The sequence below is a fragment of the Nasonia vitripennis genome, chromosome 1 (assembly GCF_009193385.2).
Source record: "Nasonia vitripennis strain AsymCx chromosome 1, Nvit_psr_1.1, whole genome shotgun sequence".
NCBI lineage: Eukaryota > Metazoa > Arthropoda > Insecta > Hymenoptera > Pteromalidae > Nasonia > Nasonia vitripennis.
The window spans coordinates 21,809,651-21,834,419 of NC_045757.1; the positions used below are offsets into that span (position 1 = coordinate 21,809,651).

The window sequence follows — 24,769 nt, forward strand, 5'->3', positions numbered from 1 at the left end:
CTAAAAAAAAAGCAAATGAAACATTTGTAAACAATATGTAAAAACCCCAGAAGACATTTGGATTTAAAACAATTTATTTAACAATTTTCGTATAATGTCTTGCAGATTACTTTACTGGTATACTGGTGGTAGACCTCTACAACCCAGATTTCATGTTCAGCATACCATTAATTTATTCTTTTTTTTTTATCTTGACACAATTGAATTTTGAGAGTATATATAAGCTATGCTTTCCGTACTGCTAAAAATTGAAATAGCAATAGCTAAACGTAAAAAAGCATGTGTAGAATATAATGTAGCAACAGTTCCTGGTTATTAATATTGTAACTTTTATCTAGAGAAACAATTAGTATAATCCAACCCCGCATCAACGTTTATATTCAGTGTTTTACAGCTACTGGCAATATTAGTTCACGAATGTTTTTACAAAATTTCGTGAATCATCCATAACGCGATAACACGATGTATTTTTTATACATTCAGTTACTTTTGTGTATAAGGTCGTATACAGTTTAGTGCTACTAATAAGTAGTATTTTACTTTTTTCTTTTGAAGAATTTTTTCAAAGCGTACTTGAGATTCTGCATTTTTTGTTAAATTTAAACCACCAATTATATAATTGTCATTAATTGTGCACAGTAACTATGCATTCCTCAATCTTTGATGCTGTAATATAATTAAGTTTAAGGTCTAATTTTAATCAGCCCATAGAATATAATACAATAATATAACGTATTTGTCAACTATAAAAAAAGTTATCATTTATCCAAATAAATACTTTGAAGGTAATTGATTCATTCAATTAAATAACATAAATGCAGAATGTAAATAAATTTAATATTTCGTTAAATAAAGTCTCGTACTTTTAGATATCTATTGTAAGATATCTATTGTTTGTAAGTTTTTTTATAATTTGATAGATAAAACAGCCCGACGTATATGCAGTACAGTATATGCTACAACATAGAAAATGCTTTAAATGCATGCATTTAAGTTGAAAGAGGAAAATGTATGGAATAAAACGTTTAACTGCATCTTTAACTAGAATAAAAGTATAGTTAACATGATTTTAAAAAAGTATAACACAAAAACGTGAGCAAGTAATTGTTATATCTAGTAATTCGTATTTGGGCCCCTAGCACACATTACCTTCTCAACATGACGACTGTTCTTGCTATAAAATTTTTCTTATGCATTTTTCGCTTTAGACAACTCTATCTATTTTCAACTTTACTTTTTAGCTTCAATGGAAAAAGAAGTTTTTATCAGTTCTGGTATCACTATGCCATTGAGTATGCTTCTTGTAAATGTGTAAAAGTTAATACTATGCAAATGTGTGTACATATTGGAAAATGTTTCCACTGAATTTCATAAGTCACTTGAGCATATGCAACTTGAGATTTTATTTTAAAGTTTCTTTTTATGAAATTCAATGGATTTTCCTATCAACAGGTTCACTATGTATTTTGACAGTCGAAATCTAATTTCTTTCTTACAGTTATCTATGCCATATTATCTGTACAATACTAAAGTGGATTTAAGATTACAAGTAGCAACCAGTTAGTAGGTTGTTCATATACAATTTCTTAAGAAATTTAATTCAAATTTTTAAGAGATAAGCCCATATTTTTCACAACGTAAGCATGACATGTATTTTATGAATCTACGAAAATATAGATACGCAAGCGAGCCCCCTGAATATCAGTGAGATACGTAGTTTTAGATATAATTCGTTTTTTCTTTTTTTGAATATTTGGTGTCGTCTTTACAGTTGGCATTAGTGATCGGGAAAAATTCAATCAGTTTTCTTTAAAAAATTTTAGTTTTTTCTTTCTTTATTAAAAGAATATTCTAAAAATTGAAACTCGTAAGTTAATTTTACCAATACAAAGGTACATTTGTTTAATTGCTTTTAAAATTTTATAATTTAAAAGCAACAATTAATTTTATTCAAAGCGATTTCTTTAACAAAATTATAAAGATTACTAGAAAGGCAATAGAGTTAAATAGAATTTTAAACAATGAAGTCAGCATTACTTTGTTCCTTACATTATAGTAACAGCTGTTCCAGCCACTGTATTTAATCTTTAATAAATACACGTGATTGTAAAAAGTGAAATATATTGTTGATGCACAATAAGACTTGGAAAAGTTTATTTGCAATGAGACATTGATTCAAATTGCACCTCTACTCAACGGAATTATAAAAAATGTGATATTTCATATTTATACAAATTAATAAATTGATGATTTCATGATTTTTCTACCTGTAAAAGGGGCTCCTTTAACAAAGGATAAACGCAAATTGCGTGCACAATAATAACAAGAATCGATCGCATATACAGAAATACATTTTACAATGAGACAGTCTCATGGGGGTAGGAAGGTACAAGAGTTTTATAAAGGATAGATAGTAAACTCGCATGCTATCTTAACCCTTGCTGTTATTAAATCATTCATTTTTCTTATTTTCTTTCAATTATTATGTACAATTCATATTTCTTCGCTGATCTATTCGTTTCTATAGATTCACATGATAACCGATGGAATACGCTGCTCGAAGATTACCACCTATTATTACGCTTCCATAATTTTAAAAAGTCTATCATAGTAAATCGTCGCCGTACGTATTTATTATGCTGTCTATTATGCCTCTCCAATAGAATGATACCTTAGCATTTGTCCCATCACATCTACCATCTTTCTCCCCAAGTTTTTTTAAGGTATTAACGAACAGTTTAACGTCCAACACCGAATTCCTTGGCATCGTCATCGGTAATGTCTCCGTATTGCCAAATATTGCGGTGGTTGTCTCTTGCTTCTTTTTCAGCTTTTCTGTATTCCTCGCGCTAAAAAATACAATATATTAAATTATAAATGAACTTTAATTTGAAAAATCCACGAATATTGATCCACCTCATAACGATGATGAGTTAAAGTTCCAATACTTACCAAATCTTTCAATTTACGGTCTCTTCCTTGAGTGCAAATAAGGAAACCGTCAGCCACCAGGGCTTTCACGATATCTTCTTTGCTAGTTGGATCAACTAATGTAATGGCTGGAACTCCAGCAGTCCTATATTCGATGTTAAGCAGCAGCGGTTTTCCAGTTATGGTGTCCTCCCTGAAAGCCTGGATGGCAGCTTTCTTGTCGTCCTCCTAATAGACATATCATATGCGCAATTTTTAGTGATGAACTATTAAAAGTTAACGAAGATTTTTTCATAATTTTTAAATTATAATTATTGAAACTTACGTCCTTCGGTAGAGCAACGATGGCCAACGTATTTTCAGTGGCAAAAGGTTTTTCTCCGGCAAATCCAGCAGGCATTGCAGCAACTCTCGTTGAGGTGATGACCTCTCGGTTTCCGTAGTCGATATAGAATACGGAGACGTTAGTACCAGCGACCTTTTCGACCTTTACACGGTACCATTCGTCATCCTCAGTGAACTTAGCAATGGCAAGGTCGCCCTTCTTTGGCGTGTAGGCGCCAGCTAGAGGTGGGTTGGCATCAATCTCTTGACGCAGACGCGACAAAAGACTTTCAAGAGCGGCCTTTTGGTCGACTTTTTGCGTGTAAACGTGCAGCTCGTCAGTGACCTCCGATACAACGACTTCCTGGTAGTCAATCTTGCGTTCAGCCGGTGCACGCTCCTCTTCGCGTTTCTCTTCAGGCTCAACTTCGACCTCAACACGGTCTTTCCAGATCTGTAAAGAGTATTGTTAGGAATTAAAAACTTTGAAATAAGTAGAGAGTATTATTACTCTCGTTATTAAAAATTGATCGAAAATTTAATGTATTGTAATACTGCAGAGATTAGTTACAGGCAAGCTGTAAATTAAACATTTTTTTATTTCAAAAACTGTAATTTTTTCAAGCTTTTCATGTAAAAACACATTATGTACAATTTGCATAGGTGCATTAACTATAGGAAAATAGAAGTAATAGAAAATGTTATAATAACAACAAATTCTACTAATCAACTTCTTAGACAAAGAAGAACAAAATTTTTTGAAAGAGGTTTCTTTATAAAAGTAGAATTGATTTTGATTTGTTTCAGAATTTCTTTCAATTAGTTGTAAAATTTTATAATTTATTCCATAAAATTTTTCGTAGACATATGAATAGGTATGAAACTTACGCCTGCTTTCTTCGCTTTGGCGCGTTCCTCAGCAGCCTTAAGAGCCTTCAGGTGTTCTCCTTGCTCAATAAAGTTGGAAACCTCAGCAAGACCCTCCTCAACAAGAGCAACCGACAGGTTGACACCGTCGATGAAAAGCCAACCGATGAATCCGCTGCCTTTAGATTCCATGTTCTCAACCTGGACATCAACGTCCTTTTGGAAGCAGAATTTCCTGGTGAAGGCGAGAGCTTCCTCGCCGTAGGGCTCAGCCTCCATACCACCGGTTCCGGGGGTAATACGGGCGGCACGCGGGCACTTGACACCAGCGAGCAGGAAGGTAATCAGGCAATACTCTTTAGGTACAAAGAGCTTGAGCCTTGAACCGCTAGTAACGAACTCTACTACGGCCTTCATCTCGCGGGCGCGCTTAAGCGACTGCAGATGTGACTTGGCAGCAGCAGGGTCTGTCGAGACGTCGCGAATGCGCTGCAGCGGTACATCTTTCTTGGCGTGCAGACCATTGCCGGACTTCTCAGCCTTCGATTCAGCGACAAGCAGGTCGTTGTACAATGACGACCGCTGATCATCGTTCTGGCGGTAACGGACCACAGTTGCGAAGCCCTTTGAAACCATAGCTTCGGCGATGTTACTATGGATACAATTTTGTCGTTAGCTATGCCCAATATTTTTTTGGTCTTCAAAAATTCCAGTAGTGTAGATTATTTATTTAACGAATTGCTCTTAATGACTTTAAAAAGGGATAATCATATCAACATAAGTTCCCCCTTGAAATTTCTAGAAATTAGGATTACATTCAAAAGAAAAAAAGTGTGGTTTATTGGATTTAGAAGTTTGTTTGTTTCATTAATCAGAAAACTGAAGATAGATTTATCTATTCCACAATTACTTGTACAAATGTAAGTTTGAAAACAAATTACTTTTGATCCCTAAATATTTAAAAAAATGGAAAACTTTTACACATTTCATCAATCAAGTACTTTTAAATCTGTAATAATTTAACACAATGAAAAATTTACATGCTATATGTAATATTGAAATACAAATAACATTGGTTATTGAATAATTAATATTATTCTACTTTTAAGAATAAAAAATTAAGTTTGTTTGTTGTAAATAAAATCGCAAATTTGAAATGCTGACATATGCAATACTTTACTTTTACATTAAAAAAAAACTAACATTCATTTATTCAAAGGGCTTTTTTTAAATTGATCTCATAAATAGAATAAACAAATGCATTGAGAATAGTCAACTTGCATTGTAAGAAATGATTGAATTTTGTTGAAGAAACCAAAGCAATACTAAAAGATAAGATGTACTTACACTTTTCCTACGGTCACAGTGCAGCACGTCTTTTCGGGATAGTTATCCCTGGCAGGCTGGACGTAGTCGACGACAACCTTGACCGGCTTACCAATGAGCTTTTTCCTAAGGAATTCTCTGGCCTCAAACATCCATGGGATATCATAGAGTGGCCTGAAATCCTTGGCACGCGCTGGTGGTTTTCCATCTTCGCCAAGTGGACGCTTTTCGCGTGGTGGTGGCCTAATACTGCTGAGGAAGACCTTCTTTGTCTCGCCGTTGGCCATGCGCACGATTATGGCGTCGGCACTAGCAATTTCGACAACAGTGCCAGTCAGTTCCTCGGATGGTTTCGCAGGCACGTAATCCTTCCACAGGTGCAGACGCTTGTCCTTTGCAGCTTTCTCGGCTAAGTAAAGCTTATGCTTGTCATTTTTCACGTGGTTCATCGACCAGTCAACGCAACGAGCGAATCCTTCATTCAACAGAGCCTCAGCGATATTTCCTGTAATTGTAACACATTCCAAATAATTTATTTTTAAGTTACACGACAAAAATGTATGCTTTCAAATTCAATGTGGTAAAATAAATGAGGTTTGTAAATTTGTAAATAATGAATAATTGTGAGTAATTATTAGAATACAGTACAAACCTTTCGGGTGAAGGATGCTTCCGACAAATTGGGTATTGTTGGCAGACTCAAGAATAACTTCGACATCTCTCTGAAGAAGGCGCGACTCAACGAAGTACTTGGCCTGATCGGCGAAGGGCTCAGCTCCGTCCTGTTTAAAGCCAGGGCAGCGGATACCCGAGATAGCCAAGGTGATGTGATAGTAGTCGGGCAAAAGCAGGGCCTTGACCGTCGAGCCGTCCCTCACATGTTCAATCACGGCTTTGACAGGCTTGCCTCCGTACTTGTCTACTAGACTCATGGTGGTCTCCACGGTGTACTTGACATCGCGCACATGCAGAGACTTGTCCTCGGACGACCATTTACCCTTGCCAGCATTTTTAGCTTGGTCTTCGAGCTCTTGTAGCTTCGTCAGCTCCGGCGAGGAGATGCGGGTGTCGCGCTTCACGGTCACCAGACCCTCAGACACTAGCAGCTCAGTCACATTTGGTCCGGTTTGATCTGAAAAGGTAGTGGTTGTTCCATTGTTGATAGATTGTTGTTGATTGTTTGTTCATTTAAGCAGGAGTTGATTTAAGCTATAAGTTGTATACAATTCCAAATCAAAAATTTTCGAAAACCACACTGAATACGGGCAATGCTATTCAACCTTGTTTATTATTAAGTAAATAATTGCGCACGCAGTTACAAGATTGAAGTAAAACTGATTTATAAAAAAAATATTCTACACTAAAAACATTAAACGTTTTTAATTGTAAGTAAATAGTTCTCAATAATTGATAAAAACTACGATTGAATGATTCACGGTATCTAAACAGTCTTTATAAGAGTGAAAATGATATATTTCAGGGTTCTGTGAAATAATCTAAGATACGCGTCCAAAACAAATACATGAGATTTGAGTTTGCCACGTGGATGCCACGTGTTTCGTTCGGAGCTTTCGTAGCTTTAATCTGTCAAAGTTTAGGTAGCTGTCATGTTTTGACGTTTTGGACGTACACCTATGTACTTGTACCGATTTGCAGCGCATTTTAACATAGAAAATACGTTTCGCTCGCTTAATAATACAACTGTTTTGCCATTAAAATAAATGACATTCAACTAACTTCTTACTAAATCATCATTTTGTATAAGGCTTTGAGCTATGCATTTTGCAGAGTTGAATTTCTAATATTGATAATTAATAGTTGGCAAAAGTTAAAAATCTAAATGTCGGAAATAGAAAGCATGTAATAGTAGCTATAATTCTAATCATATTGTGAAGTTGAATATTTTCTACTTCAAGTGAAAAAGTTATTTGAGGTACTATTCTAAAGGTCACTAAATAAATTGTGATTTAAGTTTTAAAATAGAATGATTACCTTTGCCAAGCCACACTCGTCCATAGATTCTGTTGTTGTTGTTAGATTTTTCCTCAATAAAACAGACTTCTTGTCCAATCAACTTCTTTCTCAAGAATTCTCTAGCCTCCCATGCGTATGGCTCGTCCTTTGTTTCATCTCTGAAGCAACAAAGTAAGATAATAAGATTGGTTACTGCTGAATACATGTATTGCAAAAAGAAGCCACATTGATGATAATTACTTTTGGTTGACCTGCCTGCGGCCCAATCTTGGAGCGATGACATTGGACAGAATCAGAGTCTTCTCAGGTGGAGGACCTCCTTTGGGCTGTCCTCGGATTGTGATAGAATCTCCCGAGTTGATCTACAATACAACAGATTCCAACGAGTTAATGGATAAAACATAAAAGTTCTATGGTAAGCATGTGCACCACTTGAAAGTTGCAGTGTCACCAGCACAAATTTAGAGGTGCTCCTGTCATGAAGTGTGCATCAGAGTGCAACAGATGTTTACTCATGAATGAAAAAATTTGTTAGCCCGCTGGAGTTTGTCCAGAGTGCCTTTAAATTCAGCAATCAATCATAGATAAGAGCAAAAGGCAAGTCTCGGTCAACCAGATCAAGAGTGCTATATACGAACTGTGAGAGATAAACCCAAGAGCCAGCCAGACATGTGGCACCTATCCGTGTAGCCTCAGCTGCTGCTCCAAAAACGAAATCCAAAATCTTGACAGAAAAACTGCTCTATAAGCCGGAGCGGTCACGGGAGCGAGAAAAGGTCGAGGGTCTTGTTGACGTAATGCCCGGTGAGCGAGTGAGTTCCGAGAGCTCCCGGCGAGGACGTTCCAACCGATTGGTTGCATCAGAGCAAGAGCCGCGTCAAAGACCGAACGAGTTATCGAGAAAAGGTCGTAGGTGTATCACCGACGAGAAGGAGATGCCGCGACGGAGAAGCCCGAGCGAGGACCATATGTTTGCGTCGGCGAGCACGCTTCCAGCTGCTGCGGTGGCGGTTCCGCCTCCTCGCGGCGCGCGTGCCGCGGTGGGAGAGCTCGCCGAGATTCGTCGTGTTCGCGAGGAGTCGCGCACACTCGCGGATAGCGGTATACGAGCGAGGCTAGCCAGAGCCTGGGTACTGACCTGCTTGACGATGCCGTAGCAGGGCTTGGGGGGTGGCGCCTGGGCCGCCTGCTGCTGCTCCTGCTGCTGTTGCTGCTTCGGCGTGCTCATGTTGCTGCTGCTGCGTTGGACGTGAACGTGGTCTGCAGTCGGCGGCGGCGAGTAGGCAAAGAGAGAAAGAGAGACTGTGAGCGAGTGTATGTGTGAAAGAGAGAGAGAGAGAGAGAGAGAGAGAGAGAGAGAGAGAGAGAGAGAAAGAAGAGAGCGCGAGGGGGGCGCGATGACGATGATGACTTCCTGCGCGCTACATGCTATACCTATATATATTATGCTCCGCTGCGGCTGCTGGTCGTAGGTAGCGATGCTCCGCTCTACCCTAGCTTACTTATCCGGTTCGTGCAGTTATCAGTTGGAAAATTGGAGGATGGTGTCTAGGAGTCGCGTGACATATTGTTGCTGTGATGGGCTGTGCTGGGCTTCTGCTGCTGCTGTGCTGACGCTCGCTTCGAGACTCTCACGGTGGCTACTGAAGTACCGCGGCGAGACACGACGACACGAGACACGTTATACGAGAGGCGAACGCCGCGACGACGGGACACGAAAGAGGAGAGAGTCTGCGCTAGCGCCGACGAAACTGCTTGGCGGCGCGGTTTGGATGGTGAGTTGGGAACGTACGCGAGTAGCGCTCTGTCTCTCTCCCTCAGCAGTCAGCACGCCAGCAGCCAGCTGCCAGCACGAGCCGCCGGACAGAGAGGGGAGATATTTTTGACCACGTATCACGCAGCTCTGTCTCTCGCGCTCTCTATTGGCTTGGGCCGTGTGTTCGAGTGTTAAACCACGTCGAAACTCACCCGTCTTATCTGCGGCGCACGAGTCGTTCGATCTCTTGCGGTCGTCGGCAAGGTATTGGTATATGCGCGCTAAGATGAGGAGATTGAGTTACGCGTCTGCAGCGGTCTTTTGCGTCGTTTTGACAGCAACCCTGCAAATCGAGGCTCCGATTCCGCCAAGTGATCGCGCTTGAAGAGGGTTGTTTGTCGCATTGTTTCCAATCTGCCCCGACGACGATTCGAATGCCGGCTAATGTGAACGGACCTTTAGGAACCACGTAGCTGCTGGACAGTGATGTAGCGCGCGGGGGTACAGCTGATGCCTGTGCACTGTGCAGTGCGGGCTCTCTATATATATAGCACTATAGCTGATGGATGTGCTCGGGTCGCTTACTCCGCTGACCGTCAGGTGACAGTTACGAACGGCGCGCATCGGATTCGAAAAGGGAACAGCTAGAGTAGAGAGAAAATTGTACTTCGGGGGCAGAAGTCACGTGACCGTATAAGACGGTTTAATGAGGTACTTAAAATTCCTCGTTCGGAAAGGGCTTTGCGTTCAAATACAGGAAAATTCCTAGCATTTGTCGAGCTCGGGAAATCGATTTGTCTTCTACGGTTCTATGCTGCACTATCGTCGCTTAGCTAATCGACTTTTAAAGACAGTTTTTACTGCTCTCAATTATTTAATTGTGTTGTTCGCGAATAAGCCTCCAATTTTAATTAGATTAATTAGTAACCATTGATCGATATAGGATTTTAAGCCGATTGCGTTTTATATAGCTAAGTGTAGATGTATATTTAAGTTTTGTATTTTCTGAAATATCTAACAATATAGCGATACGAAAATCGGCAGCGAGTGTCCATATTTCACAAAATTTGTGGATTTTCCCCATTATTTGAAGAAATACGTTTATCTATACTATTTGTAAATTAAAAAGTCAGAAAAACAAATTGTTGATCACATAAGCGCTCGGTTTATTTGCCTTGCAGCCATAAGACCGGTACCAAAAAGAGACAAAACAAAACGAAAAAGTTACGTGTGCGCGCGGTTCAAATATTCGCTGCAGTCAACAATTTTCAAGGCAATATTTTACTTGCCGCTTCTTGCGAAATCGATAAACATTATTCGAGCGATAAATATTATAAACATCTTCTCGTTTCAGGGCAAATAGAAAGCGTTCGCATGTGTAATCTAAGAGTCTTGAGATAAGTCAAAGTAGGCTTTTCAAAATAGATAAAAATATCGATATCGTTCTCTCGACAAACAGACTAGAGAAAAGAAACCTCAAGGTGCCGAACAATCGGTCTACGGCTCTGGAGCGCCAGCAATCGTCTCCCGATCTTATATCAAGCGGAGGATCGTGCGCACTGCATCGCGCGCCGACCGAGGAACGTGGAAGCTTTTTGCGTCTTCCATCTCTTTTGCTTTTCTCTTCCCTTATCCCTTCCCCCACACGCGAGCATGGCTCTTCTTCGCCTTCTTCTTCTGTCAATCGTGTCTCCCAGTTCCCGCTGAGAGCGCTCTGATGATGTGGCAAGTGTGTATTAGGTATAACGTATATATAGTACACAATGCGGTGGAGCTACACATGCTTCTGCTTCTCGAGCGGGTAAGCCGATGCGAGGCGGCATCTCTCGGTCTCTGCGCTAGACAAAATTTTACGATTATTCGATTTACCTGATGAGCAACACATGTGGACTCTCATTCGTTGCTTTTAGATCGTCCGCTATATTATGACCACGTGGTACGTGATTTGATGATATATTTTGGTCTTTTTTCTCCTCTCTTTGTAGCTGTAATAAGGCTCCTTTTTCAATATAAAAATACACGTCATTTTTTTTTGCAACGTTCTCGAATTTCCTCATTTTTCTGCCTTTGAATTCCCCCTTGGAGATTAAGCAGTTTTTGGGCGTTCAAATTTAGCAGTCTCAATTATTTGAATTCTCCCGCATTCACGCCCGCCCACGCGCTGCACATGCGCGCTTGATGCCAATACTGATAGCGCCACTTTACAAGTTTGATCGGCTCGGCTGTTAGTATTGCAGGGATCTGTTATTACTATAAGTATTTTAAATTTTAACTTTTTAACTTTAAATACATTTTTGGAAGAATTTGCAGCTGACTTGTTTATTGGGCTTTAGAATGTTTGTGTAAATTTTTAGAAAATTGTTTTTTATTTTGCTGGATTTTGCAGAGGACCTAAATCCTTAAATTTATTTTAACAGTGGCGGTAAATGTATGCATATGTGTACAAACATAAATAAATTTTATCTTCATATTATTGAAAAGATTATTTGGGGCCGTATTTCAATTTTTTGCTTGCATATATACGTGGACAAAAAAAACAAAAACGCGCGCTACTCGAAAAGCGGGCTTTTAATTTTTTTTTTTTGCATGACGGTTGAAAGGAGTTTTTTAGCCCCACTTAATATATACAAAAAAAACGCAGAAATCGTGCACATGTTACATAAAGCATTTGTGCATTTTGAAGCTGAAAGTGTTACGTTACAAAAATAACCGATAATACCTATAATTATATGTACATAAATTTATTAGTAACCGCATCATTCAAGATACAGCACTTCAAATGTTTAAAAGTATGATACTGTATCATTTTATATAGCTATGAAAATACACTTGGATAGCTTTGAAAAAAGAGTCCCTTATCTCTTATACTAATAGTATAATACAGATATATACCCTTATACTAATAGTATAATACAGATATATACCCTTATACTAATAGTATAATACAGATTTATGAAAGCACTTACCTTTGTGATAGCTCACTGTTGACTCGTATGTTGTAGAATCCATACACTCTCAGTCTGAAAAAGCCTACTTTACGCCCTTATTGGTACAATACATACTTTTGTTATATTTTTGTCAATCGCAAATTTTTTTATAAAAAGAAACGCAAAAATTCATACATGCGCTAAAAAAATGGCGGGTACAATCCTTGATCTCATGTGATTGCATGTAGGGGAGAGGGGGCGAAGTAAACGATTTTTTTTGTCGCTTTATATTTTAAAACCGTTAAAAGGAACTGAAAAATCAATCAATTAGGTATCAAGTACTTGGATTAGAGTTGTACAAAAATTCTCAGCTCCCTAAAAGGCCACTGTAAAAATCCGTCTACAACTTTAACGAAGCATAACTTTTATAAAACTAGGAATGAAGGCGCGCTTCGCGCGCTCTTGATTATAACTCTGTCTAATAACATTGGTAGAAAATCTACCATAAGTGTTGGGCGGCGCACTAACGTCTGCTAATATTTTATAAGCATGTAAACATGTTAATAAATCCCTCAAAACTATTTTTTAATAAATATATTAATAATGCTCAATGTCGTCATCATTGGTTTGAATAGTGAATTTGAAAAAAAGTTCAGTATAAGAGTCAGTGGGTTTGTCTATCATTAAAATGCCATTTATTTGCATTATAAAAAAGCTATACAACTGAAATTTTACACAGATACTTACTATGCTACCTAGAAAACATGTAACCTACGCGATTATGATTTAACTGTTGTCATTCATATTTTCACATCGACGCCCATATGAATTTTTTAATTTAGCGTATCAAATTTTGCTTGTAGACAGTTACACAGAAACTACCATCTCTAGCACATTGTATTTCTGGTTTCCAGTGTATTTTTAGATGAAAAAAGTGATAAGTATTTTAGCTTTTTTGTCAATTAGAATTTTGACTTTTAACAGTTGTGAGAGATTTTGAGACCGATACCTGTTTCTCCATTTTTGCATTTATTCTCATTCAAAAACTAACAGGTCTAGAGAGGTCATATTTTGCATATAGATTTCTTTTGTGATTGTGGAAAGATATTTAAAGTTGAATCAACGTTAACTGAAATACTTTTGTGTTCGACTACAACACCCATGATAATTATTTAGTCGTATAGCATGAGTTTGCATTCACATTCATTCATATGCAAAATATGAGTTCTCTAGACCTGTTAGTTTTTGAATGAGAATAAATGCAAAAATGGAAAAACAGGTATCGGTCTCAAAATCTCTCACAACTATTAAAAGTCAAAATCCTAATTACCTAATACCTTGACAAAAAAGCCAAAACATTTATCACTTTCTCCGTGTAAAAATATGCTAGAAACCAGAAATACAATGTGTTAGTGATAGTAGTTTCTGCGTAACTGGCTATAATTAAAATTTGACCTGCTCAATTATAAAATTCGCATGAGCCTGGATGTGAAAATATAAACGAAAACAGTTAAATCAGAATCATCTAGGTTACATATTTCTAGGTAACATAGGAAGTGGCAGTGTCATATTTTAGTTGTCTATAGTAGCCTTTTTACAAATCAAAGAGCATTGTATAATGATAGACTTAAACTTACTGACTCGGATACTGAACTTTTCTTTAAATTCACCCCTCAAACCTTACCGAGGGCAACTTTGGGCACAGAGACACAGTATATCTTCAAACTCTTTATTCTTTTAATTGAACTTCTCACTGACATTTAAAAAAAACTAAATAATATTCACACACTTTATTACTACTTTAAATAGGGTTAGGGTGTTACTTTTCAATACACATGTTGTAATACTACGTTATATTACGTATATTGTATCTGTTATCAAGGTTTCCACATTTCATTTTAAAAACCTCAAACATTTCTACCAGGGTTATGAGTTATGACTGTTTTGAGGGTTATGAATTTAAAGCGCGGTTCTGATCTCGTTGCCTAGGCAGCCAACCAGCAACCAATCAGAATCACGTATTAAATGCTTCACAACAAAGGCCATCATTTTTTTAAAAGAGGAGGATTGCCCCAGGGTATAACGGTCTCGGGGCAATATTATACAGATTGAATTTAAATACAGAATGGGGTGAAAAAATTAATCAGAAAATTGTACACATTATGTTTCAAACTTAATTTTTTTATATTTGTAAGTGCTGTGACGTAGATGAAGCTTTTATATCATATTGGCGACCCATGTCGCTACTATAGGTCAGTCATCCCTTACCGCAGCATATGCGGCATTTGACAGCTTTTTTGAGCACACGGCATTTTTACTGATCTTTTTTTTAGTATCGACGAACCATTTTAAGCTATAATTAAGTAGCTTACTATTATATTATTATTTTAAGCTATAGTTAAGTACTACACTGGTCATGCGCACGCATAACCGCTGCTTACAGAAAAGTCCGACGATCCAAATGTTAGTTTTGGTGAGATATGACATATATGTTACCGGCGGAGCGTAGGTGCGCCTAACTCAAAAGTTATAGAAAAGTTATAGTATTGCCTCTCCCCTATAATTCATCTTCGACTTGCAAACTCCATACACGCTCTAAAAAGTCACACTTTACGCTGTTGGGTACACAATATATTATTAAGACTGATTTAAAATATTTTAATCCCACGTGTATCAATGCATGCCATATTTTTAGAAAAATCTACGCAAATGATAAAAATATCTCCACTGACAATGGGAGAGCAGAAATTACATAAGGACTTTTAGGGCAATTGGTAATGATCACTCAGTTTATATTCTAACATATATAATTTAATAATAAATGCGAAATACTTTTTCACAGGAGCATAAATAGATTTGTTCGCATCCTTACGAGCACAACGTTTTGAGTTATCACGATTACGCACTTTGTTCGTTACACTGATCTTTGAATTTGTTAGGTGCATTTATCTCGATGATCATTCACCCGTCCGCATATGATTGCAGCAGCAGAGAGAGAGAGAGAGAGAGAGAGAGAGAGAGAGAGAGAGAGAGAGAGAGAGAGAGAGAGAGAGAGAGAGAGAGAGAGAGAGTGAGAGAGAGACTGCAAGTGGTTGCGTCAGAAAAAATGGGCCCATTTTGTGTGACCAAATCTAGATGTGTAGGTGTATAAAGTGCATGCCATGGTTATGTTCTCAGTATTATACCAGAGTATTATAGAGTCGAATTATGAGATAAGTCCTGATTGTGACGTTTCGTGTCATGATATTATATGTGACACTTTAAATGTGAATCGCAACTGGAATTCAAATCAACAAATTATCAATGATGAAGATGCACAGCTTACTGCAATCTGATCAAGACGTGCAGGTTATTAAAGTATTAGGCTAGAAATTTATGATGACCATGCGTTGGGCAAGCCGTATAATTTTTGTTTACCTATATCGTAAATGCTTTTGGTTACAGAGCCTCACCAGTTACGTTGCGACATCATCAAGTGTTACACGCAGACACTGCTAGTAGGTATACGAAAGACAAAGTTTTTTTAAGGCAAGAGAATTTCCATGCAAATCGCGCAGCTTATTATGATTTTGTGTATTTATTCTGCGAACAATGCAGACAGGACGTGCAAAGTCGAGCAGCTCCGCATAGGCGGACGTTATCAAGTACAGCGACGAGAGCTCCGACGAGTATTTATACACTGCACATAAGCATATCACACGTACAGAGCGAGAACAAGAGAAAGGACTGGAGGCGCGATTGCCGCGGGTGCGAGATGATTTCCCCGATAATTCGAGGCAAATAAGCTCTAATTGACGAAGACAATCTTTCGAAGTTGCTGCTGCCGGAGTTACCTGCGGAAGAAAGTACGCTCCTGCGAGAAGAAATTTTGACACGTAACATTGACGCGTGGTCGTTAGAAAAAATGATGTTCGATGCTGCGCGGTATCTGTGCTGAGGTTCATTTACCTTAACTCTTTCCGCTGTCTCCGCGATCTTGATCGGGCGAGATATTATATACGGCCGTATAATGTTATTGTGTGCTTGAAATTACGTAAAGTATGCGTTTTTTTCCTTATGTATAATCAAGTTTTAAAGGTGTAACGGCTTCTTTCCTAGTTAAAATAGATGAAAGAAAATTTATTCTGTGTGAATATACCACGAGTTGCGAAGCGATAAAGTGCGATCGGTGCGTCTACCTTGAAAATAATCAAATCTCAAGAAAAGTCATGTATTGCTTGAAAGTTATATTCTTGAAGGATTATAAAGTAATCGACATGGACTCTATAGTTTAGATTTTGCAACGACGATAACAGAAAAGTATACGATGGCTTTTAAAGTAGGTACGATTAAAGCCGATCGACTTTTATAATTCTGAATCTAAATTCATCACTGCTGGTATTTATATTCCCATAATCTTTGTAATCTTGATTCGATTGCGCTTTTCCTGTTACTTCATTGATTATCCATGATAGAGTTATGCGCAGATGACACAAGAGAAATTAGGCGGTGCCGCGTTTGTAATCTTTTTTTTTTATAATGACTTCGGGGCTGAGCCGCCGGGCGAAGACACACATTCGATGTGTGTGATTAAGAAAACTTTCTCACTTACACTTTCGGGGTAATCAAACGGTTGCAAAAATGTATATAAAAAATAATTCCTCGTGCCTCTTTATGAAAAAGTTTCAATGACTCTTGGATTGCTGAATACATAACTTGAGTGTATTATGCCTTCTGGCTATTTTGTTAGTCAGTGATATACTTAAAGTAGATTTCAATAAAAGCAAGTTAACGCTAGAAACACAACAGATAATACAATGTTAAAACTAAGCGCAAATCAAGCTTTTCCGCGACAATGTTTCTATTTTTTTCGGTTTTAACACTTTTCATTACGCAATTTATTTCAAAGATTTGATAGAACATGGCTTCAAGTGATTCTATAACAACTTCTACACACGAATCATCCTTTATGTTTGTCACATAAAAAGAAAAGTTAGGTTTAGCAGTAGCATTGGAACTAACAATATAATATCTCATACCTACAGTAAGAGTGTACAATATAGAAGAGGCGCAAAGTGATTGAGGTTACAAATAAATTTTTAAGTATAAGCAATGACTAGCAGACACATGTCTAGTATAAGACACACATTGAAAGCACTCTTCGTATGTATTACGTATACTATAGAATACAACAGCATTTTTTTACTGTAGATGAATTATAGATTCAGAAAAACAGTGAAAAATATTGTTCTATTGATAAAATATAATTAAGAATTAATTATACTGAATAAATTAAAATAATCATCAAGCATGATAATTTCTTGATATAGTAACGCAAAAGACATTGAATTGACGAGACATGACATTGAAAAGACATTGACATGATGCTTTGAATGCAATTAAATTACTGTGCTATACGTGAATCAAATAATTACAATTATTGCTATAAGAATAGAACATTGAAAACAATTACATAATCATTAGAAACCATCTAAAATTTATTACAATCATACAAAAAAGTAATTGCTGATTATATTTCACAATATTTACATCTTTTGACGCAAGTAAAATCAGCTGTGATCTAGTTTGAACCAAGACTTTAGTTACATTGATCTTTATATCTGAATTTTTTTATTATTAAAATAACATTGGGAGAATATCAAGCATAACTAATATAGTTTAATAGTACTAAGTAGTCCTTATTTGCACCGTGAGGTTAGCGCACGAGCGTAGTGAGTGTGATAAACACGGTGCAAAAAAAGACTACTTTAGTCACTGATAGGCCTGACTTAACAGCGGATTTTAGCCACACTGTGCTGTAATAGTATATTGTGTACCAAGGGCGTAAAGTGGGCTTTTTAGGCCGAGTGTGGATTTTGCAGTACGAGTCAAGGCGAGTTAGCCCGAGCCGAAGGCGAGGGCGTTTACGAGCTGCAGACGAGTACTGCAAAATCCACGAGGCCAAAAAGCCCACTTAGCCCTTGGTGCACACCATATTTTATGTAACGCGCGGACGTATTTTCGCGTTTTTTCGTACGTGTTAAGAGGGACTGATGTGACTATTTTTTGACACGGCAACCGTGCTCTTGTCTTATTCAAACATTATATAAAATAAATAAATAATGCAAATTTATCAAAATCAACTTTTTTTTTTTTAAATTACAAAAACAAATTTTGCGGGCAATAAAGACTTTTTAGCGGGCAATAAAGACCATTATTGCCCGCTAATTCATTTTAGCGGGCAATAAAGGCCATTATTGCCCGCTGTTTGAATATGCGGGCAATAAAGGTTTTTATTGCCCGCTAAAATAACTTTTTTGCCCGCCGGTCAAAAAAGAGTCACTTTAGTCCCTATTAATAGGTACGAAAAACGCGAAAATCGTTCGCGTGTTACATAAAATTTATTATTGTACAGTTTTTTGCTTGTTAATTACTTTGACCTTTATGCTAGATGATAATTTGCTACATATCTTACTGTAGATATAGTTTTAATATATTTAATATATTTCTACCAGGGTGATTACAGATTATTTTTTCAAGAAAGAATCGAAATACTAAAAAATCGTACTTTTAATTGTATATGACATTAAATTGATTTTCTTCTATTACCTCAAATCTTATTACTACCCTAGTGGAAAAAAATGTAATAAATTGTAATAAATTGTAATAAAACGTCAAAAAATGTAAGAAAATGTAAGAAACTGTACCTTTTTGTTGGATTTCGGACCTTTTTTCTCATACGTTTTTGTACACTTTCTTACATTTTCAGATTTATTAACTTTTTTTACATTTTATTACACTTTATTACATTTTATTACATATGTTATTTTACCGCCTAATATAGTCAATATATTTTTTTAATTATTAATTTTATAATAAAATGTAATAATGCATAAGAAATTGTAAGAAAAAGTAAAAGGATGTAAGCAGAAGTAAGAAAATAAAAAAGTCGCCATTTTCTTATATAATATTACGCTTACAGACAATTTTTTACATTTTGTTATACTTCTTTACGTATTGTTATATTTGACGTTTCAAAGAAGAGACTCCCATAAAATCCTAAATCAATGGATTTGTAATAAATTGTAATAAAACGTAACAAAATGTAATAAAATGTAGCAAACTGTAATAAAACGTGAAAAAGGTCCGAAATCCAATAAAAACGTACAAAATGGTACGATTTGTTACATTTTCTTATATTTTATTACACTTTATTACATTTTTTATTTCCACTAGGGTATTTATTTGAAGATGCGCATCGTTAGTTCACTATGGCAGTGGCATTCATTTTAAAATACAATTTAAAAAGTACAATCGGATTTTAAATTATATTAATTGAAATAAACTAAACTATATAGCATATTTTGTAAATTAAGACAGCATGACGGGACGAAATAAAGAAAAAGGGAGAGTAACAGGGTGTAAAAAAGTATGCAAACAGACTTCGGTAGTCGGAACTCGACTTTGTTCGCAAGACTAATTATCAAATAATCTCAAATTATAGAGAAATGTGTTTTTTTATAGAACACAACTTGTTTATCTTTTTTAATGCAAATATAAAAATTAAAATTATCTGTAGAACCTTTTCAGTTCCTTGTGCGGTTACATAATTGTAGGAAAAATGATATTCGTTTTTCAATAGTATTCATATAAACATATTTGTAGTTACAGTAATCATTTTACACTACAGTATAAATAATTAAAATCGATTTCTTTTATATTTTAATTGAAAATTAAAAACTTATTGAAGTAAGTTTATTTTGACTATTTGGCTTTCACTTTGAGAAAGCATTGTTGCGCAGAACAAGAAGAGACTACGATTTAAAACAGATATGCTTATTCAGAACACTATTGGTTTACAATAATACGTTTACATGAAACTTGCCATATACCAAAATGATATTTATGTTTTGAGGTTGACGTATGTGAAAATCGCGGTTTGTACGCAACAATTACATCGTTCATACAAAAATAGGCACCATCATAGAGGTGCCGAATTAAATTTCCGTTCTGAGTGTTACAGATCGAAATACAGTGCGAATGCCAAAATATACTTTCACGTATGCAGATCGCGCCGGTAGTAGCACAAAAGTTTCAACTCCGTCGAATTGTGTCATTGCAAATTGACGAATTCCCAAGGTCCTTATGCTTCATCCGCGATACAGGCGCGCATAACGCGTGACGAAACCGATCAATATTGACGGCGAAAAGTGAATTTCAATAACTCGCAGGATTATTTATGGAGTTACTCAATGAAATACGCGGCCCGCGCGCTACCTCTTAAAAACACTTTTACCTTCTTAATGAATTTCATCCTTTTAGCGCAAGAAAGCACACGCGCAGAGCGCAAGCGTAAATATTCATCTCTTTTTTCGACAGCTCTCAATGACAGTATATTCAAAGGTATCGCCGGTAAAAGCAGCGAAATTCGCCGATCGCGAAAGCAGGGTTAAAAGTTACGGGCCGGCGGAAAGCAGAAGAAGAGGATGGGAAGAAGGTGGGGGCGAGATCGGCGCGCAGCGCGCAAGGGGAGCAAGTGAGAGCGAGCTAGCTGTAAGGAGCTAGAGAAAGGTTACGCGCGGGGCGATGGGAGGGAGGAAGGATAGTCGCGGTGGCGATGCGATAGTAAAGGACAGCGGCGGCGGAAAATATACGTGTATATACTGGTCCCCCGCGCGTAGCGAATCTCTCGCTCTATGCGCGGCTGCGGCGGCTGCGGCGGCGGCGGCGGCGGCGGCGGGTAAGGGGACACACAATGCCTATATAAAGCTTGAATGGTGAAGATGCTCCCAGCAATTCGCTCTCGAGACTTTCTCAGTTCTGAAGCTGGCGCGCGCGGCCCACTGCCGCTCTCACACGTAATATTATACATACGCACGCTGCAACATCAGGCTCGCAGGCAGTTCCGAGCGCGGACTCGCGAGTTCTTCCGTTCTGCCTGATTCCTTTTTCTCCACACTCGAGTTTCTACTCCTGTCACTCGGAAGCCGAGAAGGCAGCTGCTGCATTTGGCCGAGGGTTTCGCTTCGGACGCGATTTTTCGGACGTGCATCCCTGCGACTGAGAGCAATCCATCGGTGAGTTTTTGAGAATGTTACTTATATTTAAATATCACGATGAAGTTAGTCCTCGTGTCACAGCCGTTATGTTTGAAAGCGAATTGCCAAAATTATTGGTATGCACGCTTGAGAGGCAGTTTTACCGTCCGAATCTATATAAATAAATTCGCGTTTATAGCGTGATCATAATTTTTGAATGCGCGACTTACTTTTGGATGATTGATGCGCATGATGCTCGCTTACCGTGGCGGTTTACGGCCGCTTTTATGCTGTCATTAAATTTGTACTCATCTCTGGATTACATACGATGCGTGTGTGATTATACTCGTACTTGTACATGTTCCGCAGGAGTAGTCTAAAAAAGGCGTCAATAACGTACCGATTAACGCATACTTGATGCCGTTAGAAAACTGAAAATCGATATTTAAAAAGTTGATTAGATTCGAACTACAAACTTTCCCGAAAGACCAGCTGCTTTATATATAACTCGAGAATTTATAACTTCATCGTGATAGGCATCTATTTCGGCAATAATTTAATAATGTTGTCTGAAGAAGACATGAAGCCATAGGGTTATCTACAATCGCATCATCAAGCCAAAATTTATGGTATCGAAAATCGCCTCCAAGACAGTCACGCTTTCGTATTGAAATCTACGACCTCGTGTTATAGAAATCTCGATAACCGTCATCGTGTAATTTACGCACAACAATTCCACGTGAAGGAGCAGCTATATTGAAATTGTATCTCATAATAACTGAAGAAAGTGTTTTCCGAAGAAAACATATTGTGATGTTTGCTCATTATCCTTAATTAACGGCAGGAGAACGGGGTACAGAATTGATTATTTCGATACTAAAGTTAACTATTGCTGAGTTAACCCATATCAATTTTTACTACTTTCCTTTTAAATACATATTTCAAGCGGGACTAGCAATTATTACTGATCGATTTCGGCGTATTCATATAATTAGATATTTAAAATGTGTATTATAAACTCGCAAATTAAGAATATTATCTCGAGCATTGATCTGAAGCATCATACCAGATTAATCGAAAAAATTTTTTAAATAAAATGAAAAGGTGCATTATAAGTAGTCAACAAACCTCTCCAGTAGAGCTTACAAAACCGCAATCATTCGGAAACGAGCGAACAAAACGCGAAATTAAATTGCAATTTGGATTACGCAATAGCTCGCGCGCAAAGGAGAGACTATACAGCGTTAGAGCCGTGCTGCAGATAAAGGACCGAGAGCGCTGCAGCACGAATCGGTCGCGGCGTTCGCCATCGGCAACGATCTTCTGTAAAATCGCCCTAGCAGAGCAAAAAGGGTAGCGTTAAATTGCGAGAAGCTAATGAGAAAATCACGCTACGGAAGCGGAGAGACGACGCGACACGTCGCCGAGAAAGTGAAGCGAGAACACGAGACAAATGCATGAGTCATTCTACGAAAAGTCCGACACTTTCCGGTCGAAACGTCGAGCTCTTGCAATTTTGAGGGCACACTGATTATAAATTGCTCGCAACTTTTGATAGGGACGGTCGTTTTTGACGATTTTTTACGCGCATGTAAAAAACTTAGTCTGCTCAGTGTGCCCTCAAAATTGCAAGAGCTCGATTTTTCGACCGCAAAGTTTCCGACTTCTCGTACATGCACAAGGGAGGAGATCCTGACCTGCGCCGCTGCAGACGTGTGCTGCATCATGCTGCGGTGTCACGGTGCGCAGATGGAAATCGGAAGGGTATAAAAATTAGTGGCTGATGGTTTTAGTTCTGCACGCGGTCATTTAATTCTACTGCGAAATTCACCGATGAATTTCGGGTTGCAGCGAGGAGTCGGTCAGTTGTGGAACGTATGAAGATTCTACGGGAACAAAAAGGCTGCGTGATCCACTGTGTTGTGCAATGTATAAAGATAACAAATCTGACGAGTCTCGATTTAGATTTCTCTGCACTTGACATTCTTGAATTTCTGTTTGAATTTAGAAAGTGTTTTCCGAAGCTTAGATATTCAATGCCCTAAGTCTACTTTTTTATGTATTATTGAAGCATTACGCGATCGTAGCGTGTCAAAATTCGTGAGAAAATTAGAACACTCGCAGCTGACAAAAAAAGAAGGAAGAAAACTTTCTTTCCATCTGTAAACGATTTTTCTCCAAAACAGATCCAATTAGAAATTCATTATACAGTCGTGTTTCAAAACCACTCGTCAGATCTCGACGTCCCATCCACTACCGCGTCAATTACCAAAAATCATATAACGGTTCCTCTTCAAAGTCATCTCAGCGCGGGCTGTTTGAATAAACGAGAGCAGTTCCTACTCGAGCGTAGGCGTCGGGTCGCAAGTAAACCAAAGGCCGCGTTGCAAAATAAAAAAAGAACGAGGAGGAAAGAATCGAAACGAAAGTGATGCATGGGTGTATAGGTATAAGCGTCCGGGTGTACAGTTGGTTGGAAGAGGCCGCCGTGCGAGTTATCGTGCAATTAATGGTAGCAAGCAAGAGCCAGAGCTCGTCGCACGCGAATCACACGCGAAGAGCGATGTCTAGCAGCGGTTTCTCGAGCTCGAGTTTGCGCGGACATATGAGCGGAAGCTTCTTCGATTATCATCTTGCGAAAAGACGTGTCGCGAGTCGAAGAGATTTGTTGTTTTTTTGCTCTCCAAACAGGCAGCAGGGGGCTTTTTTGTCTGCGAGGGAAAGTGAGTCTGTCGAGAATTTTGGCGAAGAGTGTCCGGGTCTTTTATATGCCGAGTTAATGATCTTGGAGTGGGTGTTTTTTTTTTTTTTAATCGTAACAATAGAGGATTCACTTTCAGCGATCTTGTTACACATACCTATGGGAAGAATATTAATCTTGGACACAATAATTTGTTGCTCGGATCGTTTCATCATGAATTTAGGTTTCAAATTAGCATATAGCGATATTCTTTGGGTGATAATCAAGAGTATGACACGGATACAACCAAGTAGATCTATTTGCATGTTTCTGAGTTGAATTGTTTAATGATATTATGTTCTTTCGCTAGCATATTCCCAATTTATAATAAATACTTATTCTGCATTCAAATTGCTAAACCGATATAACAATACAATGCAATCCTATAAATATCTCCATACGCATATCGATCAAATCTCAGATTTTTTACACACTCGTTATTGCATCAGTCACGACAAAGAATAAATTAAAAAAAAAAGCAAAAACGAAACTTGCCCAACGCCATAATCAGCGGACGAAACAAAAACCGTCCGAGAAAGAATAGACAAAAAGTAAAACGGAGCGAGCGAGAGACGAGCAGCCGCACCGCGGAGAAAGATCAGTGTAGAGAGTGAGAGCTACATAGACACGCGGAGCAAACAGAACAGGCATGAACTGCAGCTCGTTCTTTCGCAGGAGTTCTTACGTTAATCATATACTTAGCGCAGCCTGGCTGCCTCGCGCTGTCCTGTTATCCAATCAGAATCAACATACAATGCCGACTGATGAGAGAAGAAATCGAGACTAGCTGTGTTCGCGCGTACGCGCGCTCGCGTGCTTATGGACGAAGTATATGGAATTACGCGTCGGGGAGGCTGCACTTTGTCGGGTATACACAGTGTGTAGTTCTCGAGCTTAGCTCGAGGCT

At 38.0% G+C, this 24,769-nt stretch overlaps 2 protein-coding genes across 5 annotated transcripts in view; one reads left to right on the forward strand and one right to left on the reverse strand.

Moving 5' to 3' along the window:
• Positions 1-56: 56 nt before the first annotated feature.
• On the reverse strand, positions 57-9,576 carry Tudor-sn (tudor staphylococcus/micrococcal nuclease). 4 transcript variants are annotated; one of them, XM_031921903.2, is made up of 10 exons: positions 9,391-9,576; positions 8,561-8,682; positions 7,663-7,784; positions 7,441-7,580; positions 6,101-6,580; positions 5,470-5,953; positions 4,144-4,774; positions 3,257-3,709; positions 2,953-3,159; positions 57-2,849 (listed from the first exon to the last, which is right to left on the reverse strand). In XM_031921903.2, the coding sequence occupies exons 2-10, from the start codon at positions 8,648-8,650 to the stop codon at positions 2,739-2,741; spliced, it is 2,718 nt and encodes a 905-aa protein (XP_031777763.1). In that variant the 5' UTR covers positions 8,651-8,682; positions 9,391-9,576; the 3' UTR covers positions 57-2,738. The 4 variants fall into 4 exon arrangements, with proteins under 4 accessions (XP_031777763.1, XP_008211060.1, XP_031777766.1 ...); XM_008212838.4 differs by lacking the exon at positions 9,391-9,576 and adding an exon at positions 8,857-9,248; XM_031921906.2 differs by lacking the exons at positions 8,561-8,682; positions 9,391-9,576 and adding an exon at positions 8,061-8,417.
• An 11,299-nt stretch (positions 9,577-20,875) lies between these two features.
• LOC100115005 overlaps positions 20,876-24,769 on the forward strand; it is a 28,519-nt gene continuing 24,625 nt past the window's right edge. The window contains exon 1 of the mRNA XM_008213093.4: positions 20,876-21,161. The gene's annotated coding sequence lies outside the window, so the exon portion shown is untranslated. The remainder of the gene's footprint in view (positions 21,162-24,769) is intronic.

Bases quoted from the DNA above. Each gene is read 5' to 3' on its own strand.
- Tudor-sn (XM_031921903.2), bottom strand. From the start codon at position 8,650: ATGAGCACGCCGAAGCAGCAACAGCAGCAGGAGCAGCAGCAGGCGGCC. The intron at 7,581-7,662 runs GTAATTATCATC...TTGTTGCTTCAG, and splicing joins CGCAGGCAGGTCAACCAAAA to AGATGAAACAAAGGACGAGC. The intron at 2,850-2,952 runs GTAAGTATTGGA...TGTATTTTTTAG, and splicing joins ACCGTAAATTGAAAGATTTG to CGCGAGGAATACAGAAAAGC.